The sequence below is a fragment of the Phoxinus phoxinus genome, assembly GCF_949152265.1.
Source record: "Phoxinus phoxinus genome assembly, chromosome: 3".
Classification (NCBI taxonomy): domain Eukaryota; kingdom Metazoa; phylum Chordata; class Actinopteri; order Cypriniformes; family Leuciscidae; genus Phoxinus; species Phoxinus phoxinus.
Genome location: NC_136878.1, coordinates 2,916,595 through 2,943,438, shown reverse-complemented (window position 1 = coordinate 2,943,438; position 26,844 = coordinate 2,916,595). Strand labels below are relative to the sequence as shown.

At 34.7% G+C, this 26,844-nt stretch overlaps 1 protein-coding gene across 2 annotated transcripts; it reads right to left on the bottom strand.

Moving 5' to 3' along the window:
- Window positions 1-536: 536 nt before the first annotated feature.
- On the bottom strand, window positions 537-26,153 carry ca4a (carbonic anhydrase IV a). 2 transcript variants are annotated; one of them, XR_013796884.1, is made up of 9 exons: window positions 25,957-26,135; window positions 16,262-16,306; window positions 15,184-15,348; window positions 12,973-13,118; window positions 10,491-10,583; window positions 10,330-10,396; window positions 6,207-6,370; window positions 1,742-2,735; window positions 538-1,497 (listed from the first exon to the last, which is right to left on the bottom strand). XR_013796884.1 is itself a non-coding variant. In XM_079607216.1 (8 exons), exons 1-8 carry the CDS (start codon window positions 26,015-26,017, stop codon window positions 2,556-2,558), a joined length of 921 nt encoding a protein of 306 aa, XP_079463342.1. In that variant the 5' UTR covers window positions 26,018-26,153; the 3' UTR covers window positions 537-2,555. The 2 variants fall into 2 exon arrangements, 1 of the variants encoding a protein (XP_079463342.1); XM_079607216.1 differs by having other exon boundaries at window positions 537-2,735; window positions 25,957-26,153.
- Window positions 26,154-26,844: the final 691 nt, after the last annotated feature.

Sequence of the window (26,844 nt, the reverse complement as noted above, 5' to 3'; positions counted from 1 at the left end):
ACAAACAATGAACAGCTGGATTTTTATTAACTAACATTACAGAGATTAATAAATACTGTAACAAATGTATTGCTCATTGATATTCGTGTTAGTTAATACATTAACTAATGTTAACTAATGAACCTTATTGTAAAGTGTTGCCAATATTTATATAAGCTTTAATTGATTTAACCCCTTATTTCAGTTTTATTTTTAGTAATTTTCAACTAATTCAACTAATTTATTTCAGTTAGTTGCCATAAGGCAACATTTCTAAATTTTTCATATAATATCTCTTTTTAATTGTATTTTATTTCAGCTTTATTTCAATGACCATGAAACATTTTATAGTTAACAACAACAACACTGATGCAGAAATTACAGACTTTTAAGCTATGCTGTGTTTTGATTCAATTATTAATATGAAAAATAAAATTTGAAATTAAATTAAAAAAGAAATTGTTGTACACGGACAGTCAATAGATCGTGACTTTTATTTCATTACTTGGAATATTCCTTTAATTTATCTGAAAAAAAAAAAATTCACGAGACCGATTTAAAAATGAAATGCAGACATTTTTTTATTATAATGGAATGCATTCTCTACATCATACAGCAGTTACATCATCATAATATCATCAGTGCATTCTGACACGTTGACAAAACCAACATTTAATGAAGAATAAACGATCAATATGCACATAGGAGACAGCGATCATTGATTCCAGTGTCCAGATTCATTCACTTTCAGCAATGATGCAAATACAGATAATCATACATACATACATACATAATGTAGAAAAAAAAGTTACACATAAACATAAGGTAGATCATGAGTAGTTGCACGTATCCCTGCTTATACAGTCTGAAAAGTCTTTATGGCAAAATACTACTAACATTATATGTTCTTCATATTCATCTTCAGCATCAATACGTCACATTTTAAACATCCTCACATTTTAAAAACACAAATCATGTGTCCTCACAACAACAGACTGGAGCAGAATCAGTGTGATATACGGCATACTAAGTTTGTGCGCAAGATGCATGACTTTCGACGTCCAAATGTGTGTGTAAATGTCATGCCGAGATGTGTGTGTTGTGAAATTGTGTTGTACATTCTAGTTCATTTTAAAACGACCTCTTCTCACAGATAACGTTCTCGCTGACCTATATCTTTTCTATGTCTCTGTGAGGCAATGCATGTCTGGGTTAAACTTAGAAATGCCAAAGCACTTGGTTCCTTTTTTAAAAGTGACTTTGGGGTGTTTTCACACTTCATTTTTAGGGGTCTGAAAGGTAAAATATAATTTTACATGTAAACGCTCCAAACAAACACTGATCCTTTAAAAGAAAACAAAGTCATATGTGTATATATATGCACAATTTAAGATATATATCATGATATAATAAATTGTGTATAAATATATCTATATGGAGTAATGTAACTTGTTGTGTGTATATATATATATATACATACAGGTGAAACTTGAAAAATGTGCAACTTAAAAGGTGAAACTAATATATTATATAGACTCATTACATGCAAAGTGAGATATTTCAAGACTTTATTTGTTATAATTTTGATGATTATGGCTTACAGCTTATGAAAACCTTTTCACAATATTCTAATTTTGAATTTGGGGTTTTCATAAACTAAGCCATAATCATCACAATTATAACAAATAAAGGCTTGAAATATCTCACTTTGCATGTAATGAGTCTATATAATATATTAGTTTCACCTTTTAAGTTGAATTACTGAAATAAATGAACTTTTGCACCATATTCATATTTTTCGAGTTTCACCATACACACACTCTAAAAAATGCTGGGTTGTTTTAACCCAATTTTGGGTCAAATATGGCCAAACCCAGCCTTTGGGTTACATTTTTTTTATTGCATTTTTGATCCAACGTTTGGGTTTGTCCATATTTGACCCAAAATTGGGTTAAAACAACCCAGCATTTTTTAGAGTGTACACACATTATTTAAACAATATATATATATTAGTCCTAGGATTTGTTTGATTCTTTTAAACTCGAGTGTAAAAACGTGTAAATTCAATCCAAGTAAATGTAAAGTTGTGTATATGCTTTGTCTGCTCTATTCTCGAGGCTCTGTGACCTTTCACCCTTGACCTCTGCATCATTCATTTGAAAAGTGCTGATCATCGTTGTGTGTATTTGTAATGCACATCTCCAGCATGTCACATCAAAGCCTTCCAGCATTATAAATATAGCCGCGTGTGTGTGCGTGTGTGTGTGTGTGTGTGTGTACGTGTGCATATGCATGTGTCTTGGCAGATGTCTATAATAGATAAAGGTCATGCATTTATTCCGCGTCAGACCTTCACAGAGGATCCGAGGCTTTAGTCCAGCTCTATTGATAGCTATGAGCAAACGTCTAATGGTCACTCTACTCATGCAGTCCATCGTTTCTACACTAAATACTCCTGGAGAAGTGGCTTGTTGGTGGTTTTGTTCAGTCGGCAGCGTGTGCGATTTGATCCTGTTGGTCCGTTGGTTGGATGAGAGCTCATTGTGTTAGTTGTGCGGGGAACGGGTCGGTCATCTCTAGTCGAGACGGGACAGGCCGAGCGCTGTGCTGATGGAGGCCAAGAGAAGAACGACGCTGACCGTGAACGCTGGTCCACTGGACCGATACACCACACGGCCGTTACGAGGCTGAACGGGTCTGAAGGTTTCCACCATTGGCTTCCCATCATGAAACTTCAGGGCGGAAAACGCCAGAAGCTGTATGAAGAAAGACAGTCATGTTTAAAACCATGTTCAGTTATTAGGGTGAACTGGCCCTTTAAATCATACATTTCCTACTTCTCACTTCTGAATTTTATTTTAAGGTTTAGTCACTTTGTGATTGTCATTTTTTTAATATATATTTCTGTAACACGATACAAGGTCTCATTTGTGACCCTGGACCACAAAACCAGTCTCATGGGTCAATTTTTTAAAATTGAGATTTATACATATTTACAATACATACAACTATTTGAAAATCTGGAATCTGAGTGTGCAAAAAAATCTAAACATTGCGAAAATCGCCTTTAAAGTTGTGCATTTATGTTCACAAACCCAGTCTGGAGCCGCACGGGTATATCTGTGGCAATAGCCAACTATACATTGTATGGGTCAAAATTATCCATTACGGAAGCGTATTGCATTCACTTCAGGGAAAACATTTTTTTTCTGAATTAACGAGTTAATTATCTCAGAATTACGAGATAATGTTTCATGAATAAAAAGTTTTTGCTCTGTTTTTCTGAATTAATGACTTAATTATCTCAAAATTATGAGAATTTTTTCTTGAAATAAAATGTATTAATTCAGAAAAAATTTATTAAATAATTAAGTCATTAATTAAAAAAAAACAGAGCAAAAACTTTTTATTCATGAAACATTATCTCGTAATTCTGAGATAATTAACTCGTTAATTCAGAAAAACAGAGTCAATTTTTTTTGTCTCAAGTGAATGCAATACGCTTCCGTAATCCATTGTTCTTTTATGCCAAAAATCATTAGGATGTTAAGATCATGTTCCATGAAGATATTTAGTAAATGTCCTACCGTAAATATATAAAACATGTATTTGTGTGAGTGAATGCAGCACAATCGTGAACATAAATGCACAACTTTAAAGGAGATTTTCTCAATGTTTACATTTTTTTGCTCCTCAGATTCCAGATTTTCAATAGTTGTGTCTCGACCAAATATTGTCCTATCCTAACAAACCACACATCAATGGAGAGATTATTTATTCAGCTTTCAGATTATGTATAAATCTCAATAAATAAAAAAAAGACCCATGAGACTGGTTTTGTGGTCCAGGGTCACACATGACGTGTTTAAGAATAACTGGATGTAAGTTATTCCATAATCTAGACACGATCGGCTTTTCAGCACCTGAAGCAACATGTTATCGTCTGATCTCAGATTCTGGTGCAGAATAACAAGATCTGACAGATAAGAGGGAGCGAGATCAGTTAAAACAAAACAATGATTAATAAGACATTGAAGTAGATCTGATAACTGATGGGTAACCATTAAAGGGATGTTAAAATCGGGAGTGATTCTGTCCTTCTTTCTTAAACCCGTCAATCGATACACAACATTACAATAGTCCAGTCTGGATGATTTAAAAGCATGGAAGATCGTCTCCAGATCTCTAGATGAGGGCATAGGCTTTAACTTATTAATATTAAGTAATAGAAACTCATTTTCACCAGAGCATTAACTTGTTTTGCAAAATTCAAGTTGGAATCAAAAAAGACTTTCTGCAGATTCTGAAGTTTCGGTAAAATACTATTTCTGCTTTGTAAAATACATACGATATGATATTTATTTATACTCCACCTGTCAATAGTTTGGAATGATCTAGATTTTTTTTATGTTTTTGAAAAGCCTCTCATTGATTTGATCATAAATACAGTAAAAACAGTAATATTCTGCTGCTTCATATTTTTGTGGATACCAACCACCATTCAAAGGTTTGGAGTTTGAAAAAATATATTAAATTGATGCTTTTATTCATTAAATTGCTCAAAAACAACATAAATAAGTTTATACTGTTACAAAATGCTGTTATCTTGACCTTTCTATTCATCAAAGAATCCAAAAAGTTAAAAAAACCCATGGTTTCCTCAAAAATATGAAGCAGCAAAACTGTTTTTAATATTAATAATAATCAGAAATGTTTCTCGAGCATCAGGTCATCATATTATACTGATTTCTGAAGGATCATGTGACACTGAAGACTGGAGTAATGATGCTGAAAATTCAGCTTTGATCACAGGAATAAATTACACTTTACTAGATATTCACATAGAAAACACTTATACTTATTTTAAACTGTAATAATATTTCACAATTTGCACTGTATTTTTTAATCAAATAAATGGTGAGCAGAAGAGATTTCTTTCAAAAACATTAAAAAAATCTTATTCCAAACCTGTTGTGTATATGTAAATACAGGACTGTAAGTGAGGGAAAACTATATAAATATAGATATTTGGGTAACACTTTACAATAAGTTCTAATTTGTTAACATTAGTTAATGTATTGAACTAAAAATGAGCAATACATTTGTTACATGTATTTATTAATCTTTGTTAATGTTAGTTAATAAAAATACAGCTGTTCATTGTTAGTTCACAGTGCATTAACTAATGTTAACAAATACATTTTTTGTTTTTTTAGGTGACCTAAATATTGATTGGAGTTTGAATAATTGCTCATTGAAAAATAAGTTTCAAACTATAGCCGATACTTGCAATTTGTCACAAGTGGTCACAAGGCCAACAAGAATTTTGTATAATGCTGATGGGACAAAAACGGAAACATGCATAGATTTACTTTTGACTAATGCAACAGATTTGTGTTCAAAAGCAATCTAAATTTGTGTTGGCTTTAGTGATCATAATTTAATTGCAATTAACAGAAAAAGAAGGCCAGAAGATAATAATCAAACGGATGTTTAAATATTTCATTTAAATAATTGTTAAAGGATAATTCCGGTATTTAACACCTTGAGTCTATATTGTAGTTTGTTTTGGATGAACAAGAGTGGTGGACAACATTTTTTTGACAATGGTTCCTCTCTCGAGTTTTTGACTATAAAAGAATTGGCCATGGACCCATTTAACATTAGAGTCAATGTGCATGTCCGAAAATGTCATTAAAACAGCCAATAATGTTCGTTTACAAAACTGTTAAACTCACCGAGTGGTTAGTGATGTTAGTTGATGATTATAAACAATATATCGTCGCAATATATGATTCCAATCCGTTTATTTTGCTATAGTGGAACTATTTTTTCAACAATGGGATTTTACAAAATGACGAATAAAACACGACAGAAACTGTATTTCGCAACACTTTTTGTTTCTGGAACATCAACTAACATCACTAACCACTCGGTGAGTTTAACAGTTTTGAAAAATAATGTTAAAGGTTGTTTTAATGACATTTTCGGACATACCCATTGACTCCAATGTTAAATGGGTCCATGGCCAATTCTTTTATAGTCAAAAACTCGAGAGAGGAACCATTGTCAAAAAAATGTTGTCCACCACTCTTGTTCATCCAAAACAAACTACAATATAGACTCAAGGTGTTAAATACCGGAATTATCCTTTAAATAAATTGTACAACTTGAGTTTTTAAAGCTAGGCAACTCAATATTCCCGATAGCATGTGCACCTGTCGTACCTGTTCTCTGTCGAGGGGGATGGGGTTTTCAAACACTGTCCACACCACAGCCTCGGTGCAGCCCGGTGTGGTCAGCGACCCGTCGTACCGGTAATAGTTGGTCATGTTCCCTTCAGACAGAATGAGCTGGTTCAGAGAGATCTTACGAAGAGTCGCGTTTCCATCTGTTCAAATCACAAAGAGTTATTCAGAGCGAGTTCAATTTTGAGGCTGTTCATTCACACAGAACACCGTTTTGCATTCCTACTTTTCCATTGTTTTTCAATGTAAACACACACTAGACAGACGTCTGTGAATCTCAGCATTATTCATGATCATTCACGTCCACACGCATATTGCCTTTCCAAACAAAAAGTGTCTTACAAAATTAAAATCAATGTATTGTTTTATTCGAATAGGCAGGATGATTTTCACATCACATCAAGCAAAAACTCTAGGCGACAACATCCATTAGTCAAAAGTATTGTGGACACATATTTAGTATGTGTTTTGTGGCCTTATTTCAGAAACTTTAATTTTTTGTTTTTTCAATAATCATACATAAACATTACATTACATACATGTTGCTCACATATTATGTTAGCCCTGTTTGTGCTAAATAGAGTGTAATTACACCTTTGCCATTAATATGTGTATAAGCAACTGAAAAAAGCACAAATGTCAGGGCATGTCAGAACATCTCAAGGACCCCAAAAACACCGTAGACCCCTAAGGGTTAACCGCTGTGCTGTGTTTTGGTGGCGTAATTTTTTAAAAACGCATCTTTAGATCAAACGTCGATCATTACACTGACACTCTTTAGTCTGTAGTCATTATGATTTGCTATCCATGAAAACAATGCAAAATATACAGTCCTGGTCAGAATGATTGGCACCTGTGGTAAATATGATTAAAGAAGCCTGTGAAAATAAATCCGCATTGTAAATCCTTGTGTCCTTTTATTTAAAAAATCGAACCTTTCATTGAAGTATAACAATTGAAATTGGGGAAAATCTCATTATGAAATACATTTGCCACAATTAATGGCACCCTTTTTTCAAAACTTTTTTGCTACTTCCTTTTGCCAAGATAACAGCTGTGATTAATCTTCTATAATGCCCGATGAGTTTGGAGATCAGTCATCATTCCTCGATAGACAATCTCTCCGGATCCTGCAGATTCCCAAGTCCATGTTGATACTCTCTCCTTTTTGGTTTTCTATAGGGTTCAGGTTTGGGGACTGTTGTGTTGATTTTGATGTTTGTTTTGGATCATTGTCCTGATGGAAGATCCAACCACGGCCTATTATAGCATTTCTAGCAGAGGCTGTAAAGTTTTAGATGTTGGTATTTGCTAGAATCCATGATGCCATGTATTTATATAACAAGTCCAGGACCTCCAGCAGAAAAATAGGCCCACAACATTAAATGTGACCCTGGACCACAAATTGAGTCACATGGGTAAATTGAGATTTATACATCACATGAAAGCTGAATAAATAAGCTTTCCATTGATGTGTGGTTTGTTATGATAGGACAATATTTGGTCGAGATACAACTATTGAAAATCTGAAATCTGAGGAGCAAAAAAATGTAAACATTGAGAAAATCTCCTTTAAAGTTGTGCATTTATGTTCACGATTGTGCTGCATTCACTCACAAAAATACATGTTTTATATATTTACGGTAGGACATTTACTAAATATCTTCATGGAACATGATCTTAATATCCTAATGATTTTTGGCATAAAAGAAAAATGGATAATTTTGACCCATACAATGTATAGTTGGCTATTGCCACAGATATACCCGTGCGGCTCCAGACTGGTTCTGTGGTCCAGGGTATATTTAACTGTGGGCATGGGGTACTTTAAGGGTTGTGTTCACACTTTGCATGTTTGGTTGGATTAAAGCGAACTCTGGTGAGCGATTGCTCATGTAATGCGGTTCATTTGAATAAATGTGAACGCTGCCTTCTGAGCCACCAAACAAGCGGAACGAGACGCTGAACAGATGGATCTCGAATCTCGATCCAATTCTAAACAAACTCTGGTGCGAATCAAATAAAATATGAACGCAACAAAAACCAAAGACATGTAAATAAACCAAAAACAGGACATGATGTCACAAGCTGCGACAATAAAAAGGACAGACTCAAGCACTCCAGAGTTGATTACTTACATCAAGACAAGCAAAAACTTTTTTTTTAAATTGTTTATTAACATGGACAAACGGTACATAATCTAATTATGTATGTGCTATAATTTGCATAAATACCACAACATATCTAAACATTGGGTATAGCCAGGTGACTCTTGTTGACATCTTACTCAGGACATATTGAGGATACAAAATCAGTCGAGTTTGCTTCGGTTGCAATTTGTCCTAACTTTTTTCATAAAATGACTGGACTACTATGTGATTTAGGTTTGGTGTTAAAATATCAATGTGAATGCTAAGTGGACTAGGACAATTTTTTTTTTTTTTTTTGGGCAGGGTCTTTATCCCTGTTCAAACCACACCCATCTTGAGTGTTTTCTGCCAATAAGCTTTTTTTAAAAAAAATTTTTTTTCATCTGACCATAAAACCCAGTCTTGAAGGTCCAGTCGTGTCTGACAACTGAATATGCTGGAGTTTGTTTGTGGATGAAAGCAAATGATTTTTCTTGAAACTCTCCTAAACAACATGTGGTGTTGTAGGTGCGGTTTGATATATTTTTATGAGGTTTTCTGACCCCAAGACTCAACTAATTTCTGCAATTCTCCATCTGTCCATCGCCCCAAAGCCTGTGAAGAGACGACCCAACGCCGGCGATATGTTATGCCCTAAATTAATACATGATTAACTAACTGTATTTTTCTATGTTACTTTCTGAAATGCATTTTCTGTAAAGCTGCTTTGAAACAATATGTATTGTGAAAAGCGCTATACACATACATTTGAAATTGAATTTAATTGAATAGTTAGATTTCAATCTTAGAACTTCTTAATTATTGCCCTGATGGTGGAAATGTTAATTTTCAATGCTTTAGCTATTTACTTACAGTCACTTTCTATTTTGTGAAGCTCAACAATCATTTTCTGCACATCAGAACTATATTCAATGTAAAACAATTATTGTTGGTTTAACTTAAAAAATAAAGTTACGTGGTTGCCTTAAAAATTTGAGTTCATTGAAATTAAACAATTGAGTTAATGCAATGAAGGAGATCGGTTTAATCAATAGAAACTCAAAATATGATGTTATCTGAACTACATTAATTATCTAAGTAGATTTGACAAAAGATACAAAGTTGTGATTACAAATACTGAAAATATTTTTTTACAGTGCTTTACTCATTGTGATGGATGATTAAGATAATTTTGTCTTTGAGTTTCCTCATATTTAAACTCCCGTGAAACAAGAAGTCATGACTGGATAGGTTAATTTTCACAGCCTTCTTTGGTCATATTAACCAAGAGTGCCAATAATTCTGACCACGACTGTATGCGGAAAGTTTCCATGTAGATAGCAAGATGTTTTTTCTTCTAGGTATTACATATTAATGAATTAAAAAAATAAAATAATTGATGGACAACTGTTGATCTGGAGGTGAAGTGTGTAGTCCCTGTGCCACTAACAGCATCAAACGAAACTATATAATGAAAAATAAAGATAACAATCATTTACAATACTTATATTGTCCCTTAAACTGACGTCATTGGTTGAGTCATAATTGTCTCAAACAAACAGATCAATGTTTTGAAAGCGTCACAGTGGAAGTCAAACTACTAATAACTGACTGAGATTCTGAACATTAAACCGACACACCGAAAAACTAGTTGAACATTGAGCAGATTACTCACTTTTAAAGGGGTGGTGTAATGCCCTTTTCACAAGATGTAAAATAAGTCTCTGATGTCCCCAGAGTGTGTATGTGAAGTTTTAGCTCAAAATACCCCACAGATATTTTTATATCGCATGTTAATATCGTCACTTTTTGAGGGTGAGCAAAAACACACAGTTTTTGTGTCTGTCCCTTTAAATGCAAATGAGCTGCTGCTCCCGGCACAGGGGGCGGAGCTTCAAGAGCTCGTGTCCTTTTACCACACACACACACACACAGTAAATTTGACTTATTGTGTTTTTCAGTCGTGGTCTTACTTGTGTTCTGGACGCTGCGCAGGGCAGTTGTGAAGAGGTCGTACTTTTTGTTTGAGCTGCTTGACTCCTGCCGGATAGATATAAATATAAATTCAAAATCATTTCTAATTCTCTTAGCAAACTTGACAAACTCTGCATTTGAAAGCACATGCGTATCAAACCTCGTAGAAGAATCCCAACACGGCGACTCCGGAAGGATCTTTGAGTGCATTTTCAAGTCTGTCGTATCTGTCTTTCATGTGCACAATGTGCAGCTGGTGAGAGAATAAATAATTAATCACTGTAAAAATGTATCGTAATTTGAACAATTTAGGATACGTTTACATGACGATGTACTAAAAATGAAAAAGTTTTTCCTCTGTTTTTTGCGCTGTTCACACGGATCTGCAAAAAGAACTAAAAGCGCTGTATTGTTCATGCCAGGCCAGTAGATGGCGCTGTCATTTTGAACACCTATAGTCTGAACACGTGATGCGCATGGCGTCACCGTTTTCACAAATTCACCTTTTTGTTAACAGTATAGTTTTAAAAAACTTGCATTTTGAAACCCGTTTTCAAATGTTTGCATTAAAAAGTTTTCCGTTTGAACTTTTCCCCGTCAGCGTAAAAAAAAAAAGGTTGCCAGACACTGCCAATTTGCGCAAAAATGTAATGTCTCCCAGAATATTTTGTTGTATGAATATCTGAACATGGAATATATTACAAAAAAAGAAAAGAGCATCTGCTTTTAAACCAAAATAACCATTTTATTTGAGCTTTGTGCATTTTTTTTAAATCAACACTGGAATGTGGGTATAAGATTCATAAAAGAGCAACTTTTTGAACATAAAGCTGAGCATTTTTTTTTATTTCAAAGACTACAACGTGCATAAGCAGTGCTTTTATTGCTCGTTTCTGCTCTTTTTTCACCCGTTTTATTTTTTTCACTCTTCCAGAAGTTGTGTAGCGCCCCCTACTGTTAAACAGTGAAAACACGGAAAGCATAAAATTCCGTCGACAGGGTATATGTCGAACGTCGCATTACGAAACCGGAAAACAGAACGCATCGCTTCCGGTTCAGGTCTTTTGTATGTGCTTCATGCATTTTTTTACTGTTTTACTCAAGATAACTTAAAAGGAGCGAGCAAAGATGATCATAACCAATGTCACTCGCATGTGAAGATCGATATTTAAAAGTAAAAAAAATAAAAATCTTCACACTAACGTTAAGATATTTAAATAGAATAAAACGCCAATAACAAAGTGAGATAGGTAGGTTAGCTGATTACCTTAAAATTCGGCTGTTAACACTTTCTATGACAAGCGGATGCGATGAGACCAGGTTTCCGGTTTTGTCATGCGACGTTCGACATATACCCTATAGCGGGGAACGAATTAATAAAAGGCTATGGGGCCGTTTACACCACACCGCTTTTCAATAAAAAATGAAAAACTTTTTATGCGTTATACTTTTTAATGTTGTTGCCTCTTCGCAAAAAAGGCAAAGGAAAAAAACTTTTCTGTTTTTTTTTATAGCCTACATTGTTGTCGTGTAGCCTAAATGTTCCCTAAAAATCCTATGGATAAAAACCTCTTTAGTTGGTTAGCAGTACATTACCCTATTGTATACAACGAAACGCTGTATTAGATCTAATGGGACGTGCCAGTAAAATACTGTTAAATTTACATTTTTTTTGGGGGGGGGGGAAACAAAATCATCTAATTTACTGTTTTAAAAAAAATTAAATTGACATGCCAAGAAACAGTGGCCTCTCACAAAGGATGGGCTTTTCACTGAAATAAATGTTGCTTCTTAGTTTTTCTCATCAGTTATGTCCATTAGGGTTTTGTGTTGTTAATTGACCCTTCGCAGGGAGCTTGATTGACAGGTGATCTGACCAATCATACTTCGCCATCCGCCATTTTGTCGGACAAAGCAGTCAGGAGAGTTAGTAGATTAACATGGGAGGATTTGAGCTTGAGAAGCGGAGTGTACTGACGTCTTTCCGCGGTTAAAACAACATTCCTTCTGATGTTCATTCATGTTTATTTGATGCTATAAATGAACTAGAAGGAAGAGATGATCGGTTCACGAGCAGCTTTAACTGAGGCGACACAGCGATCTGTCACACACATTAAAGAGCCACAAAACGGTATTTATTGTTTACATTTCTTTTTAAAAATGACCAAATTTGAAAGGTGAGACTTTGTTTAATATCAAAAGTAACCGAAAAGTAACCTGGTCTGTCCTGTCTGTCAGTATCCTCTCTGCTCCGCGATGTGTTTTCCACTGCGTGAGAACATGTGTGTGTGTGTGTGTGAGAGCGACGTAGCTTGTCGGGCATAGCGACAGTAACTAAGGGGGGCGGGTCTTTGCGAACGGATTGTTAATTGCCTTATTTTAGTGGTGTGTGTTACCACCATCAGTGTTTTAAAGGTTATAGATTTTAGATTTTTATTGGCTAAAGAAATATATATATTTTTTTGTTGGCACCTTATGGAACAACTGATGCAAAACAAATGCAATGCGCAAAAATCAGGCGGCGCGCATACGCATACTAGCCTTTAATACATTTGCGTCACGCTCACTGTACGCGGAGCTTGTTGTGTACGCTAAAAACCGAAGTTTATTTGGGATTTATTAATGGCCACAGTATGTCGCACCTCCATAGGATACTGCTCTCCATCGACGGTGTGTTCAGAGCCCGGTCCTCCTTCGACACCCCAGTGAAGGTGAAACTGCACAGCCTTGTACGTCTCTCGCAGGTTTCCTCCAGACACGGTGGCTTTGACGGGAATGCTGACCTGAACTGAGGTGGAAAACACAGTAAGTTAATACTGCGACTGCGAGAGGGTTTGAGCTGTGAGTATTTGCTATGAAATAGAAAATATTACACATTTCTGCTGAAAGAAAGAAACAGATATTGCTATTAGATTACAACATTTACAGTTCTATTTGTATTGCACGAGCACAGATTGAATCTTGTTGCATGCATGTAAACAGCAAAAATAATATACAGTGTTGCATTAGGCCTACAAGTAACGTGAGTAATATAATCGGATTGCTTTTTCAAGTAGGCCTAATAGCGAGTAAGGTAATGCATTACTCTTAAATTTACAACAAAATATCTCCTTTCTTCTCCTGCATCACATTCTTCCAAAAACAGAACTTTTTTTTGTTATTAAAAAAACAAACAAGCTAGCCAATTAAGTCCAGGTGAGAAAAAGTAACGTAACATATTACTTTCTTTAAAAAGTAGCGGAATTAGTTACTTTTTTAGGGAGTAACGCAATAATGTAACGCTTACTTTTAAAAGTAACTTTGACTAATACATATCTGAGTTTTTTTTTTACTTTAAATACAAAATAAACATGTATGTTTACTGCAAAAAAAAAAAAACTCTTTCTCAGTGTTTTTGTTTTCCAGTCAAATATCTAAACATTCGTAAATCACAATACATTTACTTGAGAAGAAAAATTAGTTAAGATAGTAAGTCGTTGAAAACAACAACAATACAAATAAAATATCTGTGCAGACTTAACAAAATAAACTTAATTCAAAGGGAAAACAAGATTATGTCTCTAGATATAGTGTCTTGTTTTACATATAAACTCGCTTAATTTTTCAGAAAACGAGTAATTTTCCTTCTCAAGTGAATGCATCTTGATTAAAGTATTTTTAGATATTTGAAATGAAAAACGAGACAAAAATGCTAAGAAAGCAAATCATTTTAAAGGGTTAGTTCACCCAAAAATGAAAATAATGTCATTAATGACTCGCCCTCATGTCGTTCTAAGCCCGTAAGACCTCCGTTCATCTTCGGGACACAGTTTAAGATATTTTAGATTTAGTCCGAGAGCTTTCTGTCCCTCCATTGAAACTGTATATACAGTATACTGTCCATGTCCAGAAAGGTAATATAAACATCATCACAGTAGTCCATGTGACATCAGTGGGTTAGTTAGAAGTTTTTGAAGCATCGAAAATACTTTTTGGTCCAAAAATAACACAAAATAAGACTTTATTCAGCATTGTATTCTCTCCCGGGTCTGTTGTGAATCTGCGTTCACGACTCCGCAGTTACGCTGATGGCGTAAGACGCTGATGACGTGTTATCTGGTGCGCCCGAGCTTCGTTTACAGTCTGAGGGAGACGCACGCTATATTCAAACTATTCTACATTGTTTGCGTGGATATCATTTTTTTAATGGTGCGTAAATGTGCATGTCGCGGATGAGACACTTTTACAGCGTGCGTCTCCCTCAGACTGTAAACGAAGCTCGGGCGCACCAGATAACACGTCATCAGCGTCTTACGCCATCAGCGTAACTGTGAAGGATTGACAACAGACCCGGGAGAGAATACAATGCTGAATAAAGTCTTATTTTGTGTTATTTTTGGACCAAAAAGTATTTTCGATGCTTCAAAAACTTCTAACTAACCCACTGATGTCACATGGACTCCTGTGATGATGTGTTTATTACCTTTCTGGACATGGCCAGTATACTGTATATACAGTTTCAATGGAGGGACAGAAAGCTCTCGGACTAAATCTAAAATATCTTAAACTGTGTCCCGAAGATGAACGGAGGTCTTACGGGCTTAGAACGACATGAGGGTGAGTCATTAATGACATTATTTTCATTTTTGGGTGAACTAACCCTTAAAGCTGTGTTGGCATTATATTTAAGTTTAGTTTTTTAAACAATGGTATAATAAAGCATGCACATCCAAAACTAATGATAATCAGATGCATGACCGAAATATAGATGCTAAAATGTGGCGCACGGTTGCTTCCCAAACCCCTGAATGAGTTGAGTGAAGTTGAACAGAAGTGATGTTGTGTTCATCGGTCACGAGTCGTGTTTAACTGACCCGAGTGGCCGTTGTTCTTCATGGTGCCCTCGAATGCCTCCTGGTAACCGGTGAACTTGAACGGCGTCAGTCTCTCGTCCAGCTTGGTTTTCTTCGTCACGATGTTGATCGGCGACTGTCTGGTTTTCCCACATTCTGCGTTCACTTCTTTCCATCGGTTTGGGCCTTAGAGCAACACAGAGACGCTGCATTACATTTAGTTTAGTTTAGTTTAGTTTAGTTTAGTTTAGTTTAGTTTAGTTTAGTTTAGTTTAGTTTAGTTTAGAGTGACGTGTCTAGAAATGGCACATTAAAGGGTTAGTTCACCCAAAAATGTAAACTCTGTCAGTAATTACTCTCCTCATGTTGTTCCCCGTAAAACTCTTGTTTATCTTCAGAACACAAGATATTAGTGATTAAATCTGAGAGCTGTCTCACTCCTCCATAGGCTTCTGTTGTAATTGAAACTTGCCGTCCCAGAAAGTTAGTAAAGACAATGTTTAAAATAGTCCAAGTGACTACAGCGGCTCAACCTTAAAGGGATAGTTCACTTTAAAATGAAAATTCTGTCATCATATAATTTTCATTTTAAAGTGAACTATCCCTTTAAGTTTATCAAGCGATGAGAATACCGTACTTTTTGTGCGAAAGAAAAACTAAAATAACAATTTTATTCAACTATTCATTTTCTTCTGTGTGGGCCTCTGAGAACGTAGGCTCACTATTGGCTGACGCTGGTCATGTGTGTGATGCTGGCCAATAGTGAGCCTCTGTTCTGCCGTACAACCCAGAAGCGCTGCGCTGGTACACTACGTGAAGTATTCTCGTCGCTTGATAAACTTAAGGTTGAGCCGCTGGACTATTTTAAACAGTGTCTTTACTAACTTTCTGGGCCGGCAAGTTTTAATTACAACAGGAGCCTATGGAGGAGTGAGACCGCTCTCAGATTTAATCACTAATATCTTCATTTGTGTTCAGAAGATGAAGGAGAGTCTTACGGGGTTGAACAACAGGAGGGCGAGTCATTACTAACAGAGTTTACATTTTTGAGTGCACTATCCCTTTAAGAGACTGGTGTTTCTCCAGAAACTCAACTCACCTTTACAGTGGGATTCACAGCTGACCTGCGTCTGGTAGCACCAGTCTGTGTGAGGAGAAAGCATTAGTTAGTCAATTAAAATGCTTTATTTAGATATTTTTGCATTTGTCTTTTGATCCTCTGGGCATTTGTGATGCAATGATTTAGCTTTTTTTTTTTACAATATTTTTGAAAGAAGTTCAAAGGGCGCATTTATTTGATTAAAAATACAGTAAAAATTGTAAAATTGTGAATTTTTCTATGTAAATATATATAGTAAAGTGTAATTTATTCCTGTGATCAAATCTCAATTTTCAGCATTACTCCAGTCTTCAGTGTAACATGATCCTTCAGAAATCAGTGTAATATGAGGATTTGATGATCAAGAAACATTTATGATTATTATCAATGTTGAAAAAACGTGTTACTGCTCAATATTTGTGTGGACCATGAACCATGAAAATAGTTTCATTCAGCAAGGATGTGACTGTATAGACATTTATAATGTTACAAAAGCTTCTATTGCAAATAAATTATGTTCTTTTTAACTTTCAATTCATCAAAGAATCCTGAATTTAGCCCAAAAAAAATTTGGAGCAAAAAAATGTTTTTAACATTGATAATAAGAACTATTATTAATAATTGAGCACCAATAATAATTAAGTAAATTACATTTTAAATATTTTCAAATTGAAAACAGTTATTTTAAATTGTAATAATATTTCACAGTATCAATGTTTTTACTGTATTTTTTCAAAAACATAAAAAAAAAAATCTGAATTATTCCAAACTTTTGTTTATTAGCGCATTAAACAAGTTCTTAATTCTAATGACTTCATTCTATTGTCTCGTCCAACAGGAAAACCTCTCCCGGTCGCTCACAATGAACACAGATTATATTAAACTGTTATGAGAATTGTTAATAATAAGAAAACTATCTTCACGGACTTGGCAGAAATAACTGACGGGATGTTTTGAAGTCTATCTGGCGACTTCTGTAAGAAGTTACTCAGTCGTGACTTGATTTCATGACCCGACATCTCCTTTTCTCTCTCAATGAGATCCTGTTATTTTAGGATTTAAAGAGAAATGTCACTGATGACCCAAATGTTATTGCCTGGAAATTGCACTTGGTTCTCATTTGTGTGACCCTGGACCACAAAACCAGTCACATGGGTCACAATTTTGATTATATATCACATGAAAGCTGAATAAATAATCTCTCCATTGATGTGTGGTTTGTTAGGATAGGACAATATTTGGTCGAGACACAACTATTGAAAATCTGGAATCTGAGGAGCAAAAAAATGTAAACATTGAGAAAATCTCCTTTAAAGTTGTGCATTTATGTTCACGATTGTGCTGCATTCACTCACAAAAATACATGTTTTATATATTTACGGTAGGACATTTACTAAATATCTTCATGGAACATGATCTTAATATCCTCATGATTTTTGGCATAAAAGAAAAATGGATAATTTTGACCCATACAATGTATAGTTGCTATTGCCACAGATATACCCGTGCGGCTCCAGACTGGGTTTGTGATCCAGGGTCACATATATTTAACATTTTAGTGATTCTTCTAAAATTTCTTGTGGGAGAAATAAAAAGACACGAACAAGTCAATTACTGTCATCCAGTAAGAGTATCAAACACATTGTGAAGCTTCTCCGATCAAGAAATGTTTGAGTTCATATTGAGTTTTGAAAGCAGACGTTGATAACTTGGCAAATCTGATCATATTCAAGACATTTTTGAGATCTCTCTGAAATATAGTATAGATAAAGCCGTCCACACCTCTTTAAAGACCCTTACAAAATACAAGTGTACTTCAAGTTAATTTTATTAGGGACTTAAGTATACTTTTTAAGTATACCTAAGTATTTTAATGTCAATGTACTAGTTTACTTGTAAGTAGGGCTGTAAACGATTAATCACGATTAATCGAATCCAAAATAAAAGTTTGTTTACACAATATATGTGTGTATTGTGTATAATTATTTTGTATATAAATACACACACATGCATGTATATATTTAAGAAAAATGTGTTATTTATATATAAATTAGTTCTATTTATATATAATATAAATCATATAAAAATATATATGCAGTATATAAATGCAAATATTTCTCAAATATATACATGCATGTGTGTGTATTTATATATACACAATAATTATACACAATACACACACATATATTATGTAAACACAAACTTTTATTTTGGATTCAATTAATCGTGATTAATCGTTTACAGCTCTACTTGTAAGTGTATTATTTTAATACTTGGTACTAAATTGGCCCACTTTTAAGTGTAAAAGTATAACTATACTATAAGCAAACTTATAGATATGATAGTTTAATAGTTAAATACTTGTAGCAATTTTTTTTTGTTTATAAAATTGTACTTTTTTTACTCAGTTTAGTGGTTTTACTGCAAGTACTTGTTTTCTTTAAGATAACTTAACAGTTTTACTATTTATGTTATTTTTGCACTTTAAGTATACGACTATGTTCCTATTTAGGTATTAATTTTTATACTTAAAATATAGCATTTTTGATCATTTTCACAAAGCTTCACTGTAAACAAATATTTGCATGATTTGTTATCACAACTTTTTATCCTTTGTCAAATCAACGTCGATAACTAATGTGTGACGATAACACACTATTTTTAGTTTCTGTTTATTAAACCATTCTTCTTCATTTTATTAACTTAACATTTTAATTACAACAAACTAAAAATTTTAAGGCAACAAGGTAACTTGCTTTTTTTTAAGTTAAACCAACATTTGTTTTACAGTGGCACGGCCTCATCAAGCTTAATAGTTCACGTGTTTGGCACAAAACTAGTTTTTAGTCACCATGTCAATCAACTTTATCATTCCATGTTTATTAAACTCGTCCTCGATTGTTAGCTAGTTTGTTTTTTCTCGCTCGCTGTTCCCACGTCTCCAGTCCATCAGCTGTTATTCTGCCATTCAATCACTTCTGATACACAGGATTTGCTTTTCTATTGTTTGCGAGCTGGAAAGACACAAATCTCTCTATCTGTCTCTGCTATCTGCTCATAGCATCGCACGGGTCACATTCTTCGTATTATTTTATTAATATTTCACAATGGAGACGCACGACTCCACCTTGGTGGTGGAACAAATATTTTGACCCTATCTCCGAAATCAAATATTTATGAAAAACACGCACGGCATTGAAACGAATGGGTCGGGTTGTTATTTCTACGTTGGGTCCCACAGATTGCAAGGTAAAGGAAGTGCCAGTAAAATGGCAGGTCTTTCTACCTCCTCATCTGTGATGCGTTTCCTTCTGCGGGCACATGATAAACAAACCCGACGTGTGAACGAGCGGCGAGAGCCAAAGCATCCCAGTTTCTCCACATGAGGCGTCGGGAGCACAAAGCCAGGAATGTGAGGAGATCGGCGTAAGACCGTGATCAAAACAGAGCCGTGTTTATCATCTCCCATTGTGTGATGCAGTTGATGTCACTTCCTTCACAGTAGCATCCTCTTCAGCTTATAAACATTGCATTTCTCAATGCTCGAATCAAACTGATGTTCAACTTTCACATTTAGAGGAGTTGAATAAATGCACAAAGTGAGTTTCTTCCTCTCTATTATTGTCTTGTTTTCTAAACATTTTTTTTTAAACATGTACAAAGAAGCAAAATGACCTAAGATATCTGAAAAAAAAGCATGAAAATTAAGTGAATTTATGCTTAAGACAAGAAAAAAAGTAATAAATAATATAAAAAGTAAAAAATAATAATATACTTTTATTTATTTATTAAAAAGAAATATTTAATAATATAATTAATTCATTAATTAATTAAAAATAATCTTGGTTTCCCTTCAAGTTAAGTTTCTTTTTTTGACCCCATTGGAATTTTGTTGTTGTTGTCTGTGTAAAGCATAATGCCGGTTTAATATCATAATTTTGCCTGATTGTAAAACCAGAACACAAGCAAAATTACCTAAGATAACAAGTCCTATTTTCTGAAAAAAGCATGAAAATTAAGTGAAATTATGCTTAAGACAAGAAAAAAAGTAATGAATAATATAATATAAAAAGTTAAAAATAATAATATATATATTTTTTAATAAAAAAGTAATATTTAATAATATAATAAATAAATAATAATGTTACTTTCTTATTTTCCCTTTAAGTTACGTTTATTTTTTATTTATTTTTAGAACTTTTTATTTATATTTTTCACAAAACAAAAGGAACATTATCTGAGACAAGTGATAAAATATCAAGAATAATACAGAGAAAAATAATAATAAATACAAATATTCTCTCTATATAGTTACGTTTATTTTTTTGACCTCATTGGATTTGTTGTTGTTGTTGTCCGTGTTAAGCATAACGCCGGTTTAATATCTATCATAATTTTGCCTGATTGTAAATCTTAATTTAAGAATGTTTATTTAAAAAAAAGTGCATGGGTGCATGTTGAAAATACAAATTTATTGATTTAATTAAACCTTTTAAGTTGCAAGACTTATTTTAATGAGTTCTTTACAACTTAAAATTGTAATTTCAATTTTTTGCATTCATTGATTTTTTTTTTTTTTTGTAATCCAGTTGTTGTAACTTAATGTTTTGTCTTGATAACTTTAAAAACTGGGCAGTGAATATCTAGTTCCCAGCATGCATTGCTGTATTTCGTTAATAAAGGGAAAGATGTGAGTATTTAATGCAGTTGACTTTTTCATGTTTTTTGGTCTTTTCGGCACAAGTTATTATCTTATTCATTCAATTTAAATGTTATGCAAGTTATTTTCAGTAGGCTATGTGCGAGACGAGATTAATTGGTTCCAGTAGTTGTTGAGTAATCAACCTAAAAAACTTGTGTTAATGCTGTTTCAACTCAGTGTAGTTTGTTAGTTGAATCATTTCATTAACTATATTGATGCACACTGTTGCATTGAGCCTTAATGAAGTTTGCATCATTGATTCTGTCATTCTCCAGTTTATCACTGTGAAGCTGCATAGAGTGCTATAAAGGTGACTTGGATTGAAACGTGCAGGTGTCACTGGTGTGGGCTATCACAAGCGTATACGGTCAGTGGAGATTGAGAACAATAGGCTGATAGGAATGAACAAACAGCTTTTGATCTACAGAGCCGCACGAGAAACAAAGTAAGTGTCCCAGTAGGTCACAGTAACGTCTCCGAGAGCCAAAGACACCCCGCTGCAGCCGTGGTGGAGTAAACACAGAGCTAAGAAAATACGGTTTCATGCACGCAAACCAACACACTAATCCTGCCGTGTGTATTATCTGCTGTGAGTCACACACTCGATCGGTGTGTGTGTGTGTGTGTGATATATCATCTGAACGCGGAAAAGGTTTCAAAATCGGCTAGTTACAGAAAGAGAGTTTCCTTATTTAGACAGCAAGATTGAGTTTGACCTGATCTGGCATTTTGCCACGTCTACTGTACAGGCAAATATATGTTAAGCTGTTTGATATGTGTGTGTTTCGGCTTCTGTTTGCTCATATTTACTGCACAAAACACCTTCACCATAGTGAACGGCCTAATAATAAGACAGCATCGTGTCTCTGTTGTGGTTAAGATCATCTCATAATGCATTTTGACAGATATATAAAATAGTAATCCTAACCTTAACCCTTTTTTTTTTTAAATCAAGTTGATGTAACTTAATGAAGCATTGTAAAGGACTGGATATGGTGAATAAATCAAGTGTTACTTTTCATGTTTTTTGGAGTTTTTGTGACAAGTAGCCTATATCTTATTCTTTCAATTTAAAGTTATTTTAGTAGGCTATGTGCTATACTAGTGTTGATTTTAACTGATTTAGACAAGATTAATTGGTTCCAGAGCCACGGATCAGTTAGTTTAAGGATGCATGATAGCCTATAGGCCTATCAGTTTTGGCCGATATCATTCATGTCATCGTTATAGGTCTGATAAGAAAATTGGGCCGATATAATAAAGCTGATTTTTCACCGTGATGTGATGGTTTCATACTTTTTCAGCGGCGGCATATGGGGCCCGTTTCAATAACTAATATGTGGCCAGATACCCAAATAAAACATAAACATAATAGAGCAGACAAAGCAAGGATTCCTGTTGGTTTGCATCAATGGTATATTATTTTATTACGTGCAAGCTTCATGAACAGGCAGCTCAACATAGAAATAATCCAACCTTATTTGATTAAAACTAACGTTAGCCTAACCGTGTATACAATTATATTCGGCCGCTGCTGTCGCCGGTAGGGTTACAGATGCTGGACCAAAGGTCACTTTTGGTAGACTGAATAAAGCTTTTCTTTTGTTGTCCGATAGGCTATCTTTCGTTTTTCAGCACCACTGGCATGTACGTTTGATTTCCTCTTTAAATTATTTTCCTGCTCAATAACATTTTAACCTAACGGCAAAAAGTCAAAGGTATAAACAAACCGTTCGCGGGGGCGGTAAACGTCGCCATGGTAACCGCGGCGCGAGTTCGACCAATCAGAGACGTCAGTGTTTTGCTTAGAATTGTGGGTAGTGTAGTATTTCTCCAGAAGATCGCAATTAACAAGGTTGATTTCATACCTTGTGGCTTTTATAGGAGCAGAAACGTTCGTTTCACAACCTCGTAGCTCGTGGTCAATGGTTTAGACATTATGGCTGAAAATCAATATCTACGGAGAAAATGAATGGGATTTTGCTGGTCTGTTGGGGACCCCCTTGAGGGCGGGGCCTAGGTAAGGCATATGGTTTTGAATTGGTATTTTTTATTAATGTACCTTTTGTATACTGTTATTGTATTTTCTTTTATTATTGTGTTATATTCCCTTTTTACTGCCTTATCCATATGTATGTCTGTACTGTTTTCTGCTCTAGCTTCTTTCACCAAGACAACATCCTTGTGTGTTCCTTGTGTGTGTGTCATTCTGATTATAATTATTATTCGCTTATTTGCGAAGCATTTCTTGTGTCAGTCGTGGACTTCATGCGTCAGAAGGCGAGGCTACTTGAAGAATATTTCAGATCAGTCACTTTTCCATTTTTTTTTAACAGCACTCATCAATCAGAATGACTGGAAGGGCCAATCAAATCAAAGAAGGCGGGGCTTTACTGTTCACATTCGCTCCGTTTTAGCGTGAACGAGTGAGGTAAAATCTTACCTCAAAAGTAAATATTAAAGGGATAGGTTACCCAAAAATTAAAATTCTGGCATTCTTTATGAATTTCTTTCTTCCAGTAAACACAAAATAATATATTTTAAATATGGTTAATCAAACAGTTAGAATATTTTTTTTTCATACTGGAATCAACTGTTTGATTAACCATATTCTTTAAAATAAATTATTTTGTGTTCTATGGAAGAAATATATTCATACAGGTTTGGAACAGCTTGCGGACGAGTAAATGATGACCGAATTAAAAATGCTGGGTGAACTGTCCCTTTAACTACTGTCCCATAAAACTGTTTTATGATATACAGACAACGGTGCTAAACATTCGTGGGCACGTTTAGCCATTTTGAATTGAAATATATAGGCTAACATTTACGTGATTCATGAAATTCATGAACTTTTAAACATACGATTAGACTGAGAGTGTGTATTTTGAAATAAAAAATATTGTTTGCAAATAGTGATTTCTGATTTCTTTCCCTTTTTATTGTTATTTTGGTCCTTAATGTTCGAGGCTACTCATGCAGTTCTTCATTCCCGCATGCAAATATTCATATTGGCTTCATTAGCAGTACTTAAGGTGCCATTCAGTTATCAGAGATGCTTTATTGAAAAGTAATTTACAGTCCACTTAACCTCAGGTTACTCCACAGGGACTGAAGCTGTGATCACGTGTTGATCAAGAGCACAATAATGAATGAATCAACAGTGAAGAAGACCTTTCAGTCCTGGCTCTCTAATCGACATTACTATGTGATTGATAATAAGATAATAATGGTGATATGAAGACGATTAAAGTGTTCGTTTGCATGTTCTAAGCACGTGTATCTAATTTTGGCTCTTGTATGGAGACCTTGAGCCTTTTGACTTGTTATTGGCATACATTCATGTGCCCTAGAAAGTATATATGGACACTGAAGTCACACTTATAATATCAGAATATTATGCAAATAATATCAGTCAAATGCTGTCGGATCTTTCCTCTTCACCAACTTCATCCTTTTCAATATCAACATGTTACACTAAGCACAAACAAACACAGTCACACAACTGACTCAATCTTCAATTTCAACACCACATTAGCATTTCGAAGAGAACAAACTTCTTATTGTCAAAAGCTTTTGAAAAATCACTTTCACAATACACAGCAGCGTCAGAGTTTAAACATGTCTTTAGATCCTATAGTGAGCAGGAAATCTAACATCTAAGCAAGAGATTATGTTTTAACATCTTTAATCCAGACAGAGGCATTTGTGTCGATTATTCACAATATTGGCTTGCTTTGAAATTGGGTTATCTAACACTGAGACGTGTGTAAAGCATGTTTATTCTCTGTCTTTTGCCGGTATCTAGTCAAGCTCTGTTTAACAGTGACTTCATTTTCCAAATAAATTCTTTATGCATCATTTTTGGTGCTCGTTTTTACGTCGTTTTTACGTTTCACTAACCAAACGATGAGCGCGCATTTTCACCTGGCGGGAAATAGACGCGTAATCGCATTCGTCTGTGGGAGGCAACCATAGCATTTTGCTTCTGAAAACCGAACCATAACTCCTGTCATTATCACTTTATTGTTAATTTACATATCATGTCACTAAAAACTTTGCGTTTTGCGAAGCTTACTGTACAATTGGCGCCGGATGACAGTTCGGGTTGCGCGTAATGAAGCTCATTACGCGCCGCACATTTCGATGTTCCTTTAAAAAGTCGAGATTTCTGATGGTCCTAGAAGGCTGTGATTCGCAGGTGTGAATGTTTCAGTTTCTGGCAAACACTCGGGACGCCTTCTGGATTTCACGCGCTCCTCCTACACGAGGATCGGGAACAGACCGAGTGTCCTCGAGCAGAAATAAAGATGCTCCTTCCTCCACAAAACCAGCCAGGACGCAGGAATTATTCAATGTTTTCCGATGACGGACTTTTTTTTCTAGGGCTTTTCTAAATGTATAAATAACCATTTGACAGTCTGCATATAGGTGAGCGTTTGAATCAACTCAATATTTACTGAGAATTACACAAAGTTAAACGATCCCGAACAACTAAAGACAAGATTTGCGCATTAACGAATAGGGTCATCTTTATTTTTGGTTTGGGATGAAATTATGTGGTTATTCTTAGTTGTGGATATTAAAAATAAATAAAATGAAAAACGTTAGAAAACATCATGCGTGTGTACTTTTGAAAAGCTCGAGGCTTTACTGAAATTACCAAGGTGATTATTGTTAAATATTAATATCAGGTATTGAACTATTTTACGCATTAAAACAATTGACTAAGAAACCCGATTTGTAAGAAACTGTTTAACTGGATGTAAATCTATACATGTCAATGTCACACAGGAGTCATGCTCACCTTTAAATGATGCACATTACTTATAAATAAATGAACACTAATAAATGCAATATGAGGTTTAAGTTCAATCTGATCAGTGCTTTGTCACATGAAATGTCCACATTCATATCAAACCCTGTAGGTCAGTGAATAAGCTTGAATATGAATGCATTATGAATATGATGATGCAGTGGATAATGAACTCACCTGCAGCGCTGCATGAATGCAGAAGCAGAGGCAGAAGAAGAGCTGAGAGCAGAGCGCGCATTGTGACTGTCCTGGCACTCCAGCTGTGAGACTGGACCGAGTGTGTGTCCTGTGTGTGTCCTGGGACTCCAGCAGTGAGACTGGACCGAGTGTGTGACCCTTGAGAATCTGATCGGCTCTTATATACTAATAAATCTATCAATGAACGGATGGAGACTGTTGGCCCCGCCCCCTCCCATCATCACATTCCTCTAATACAGTTATAATGAGAGCATCACTGGAACACTTTACATGCATCCATCCAGGGGAATTTAATATTGTTAATAGTGATGATATTGTAAATTAAATGATAAACAATGCATACTATTATAAGTGAGAATATGCTTTTCTATCCAATCAACTTACAGTTAAAATAACTTATTACAGAGAGCACATCAGAGGAATCATTCTCTGATTCATGATTCACTGATCTAGAGGTTTCAACTAACAGTCTCTTAATAACTGGTCATGATATATTACTACTGAGTTACCATAACCATAATGTGTACCTTGAAATGCTAGCTGACTAGCTTTAAGGTAAACTGTCATTGCAGCACATGATAAAAACAAGTCTTTTAGGTCTCAGGTCATCTTATTCAAACTTTATATTTGTATTATTTCTTATTTTATTAGACTACTACTTCAAGTTTTCACTCATCAAAGCATGAATGACCTCAAAAATGGCACTTAGAATATTTCAAGTGAAATCCTTTAATAATGATTCCTTCAGTATTTCTGTCCCGACGTGCATTTCAGGGAAAAGGAATTTAATTATTTAAAAAAAATGTGGAAAGTTTTGTCAGGAAGTAGGAAGTGTTGAATTATTATTATTGTTTTACAACAGTAAAC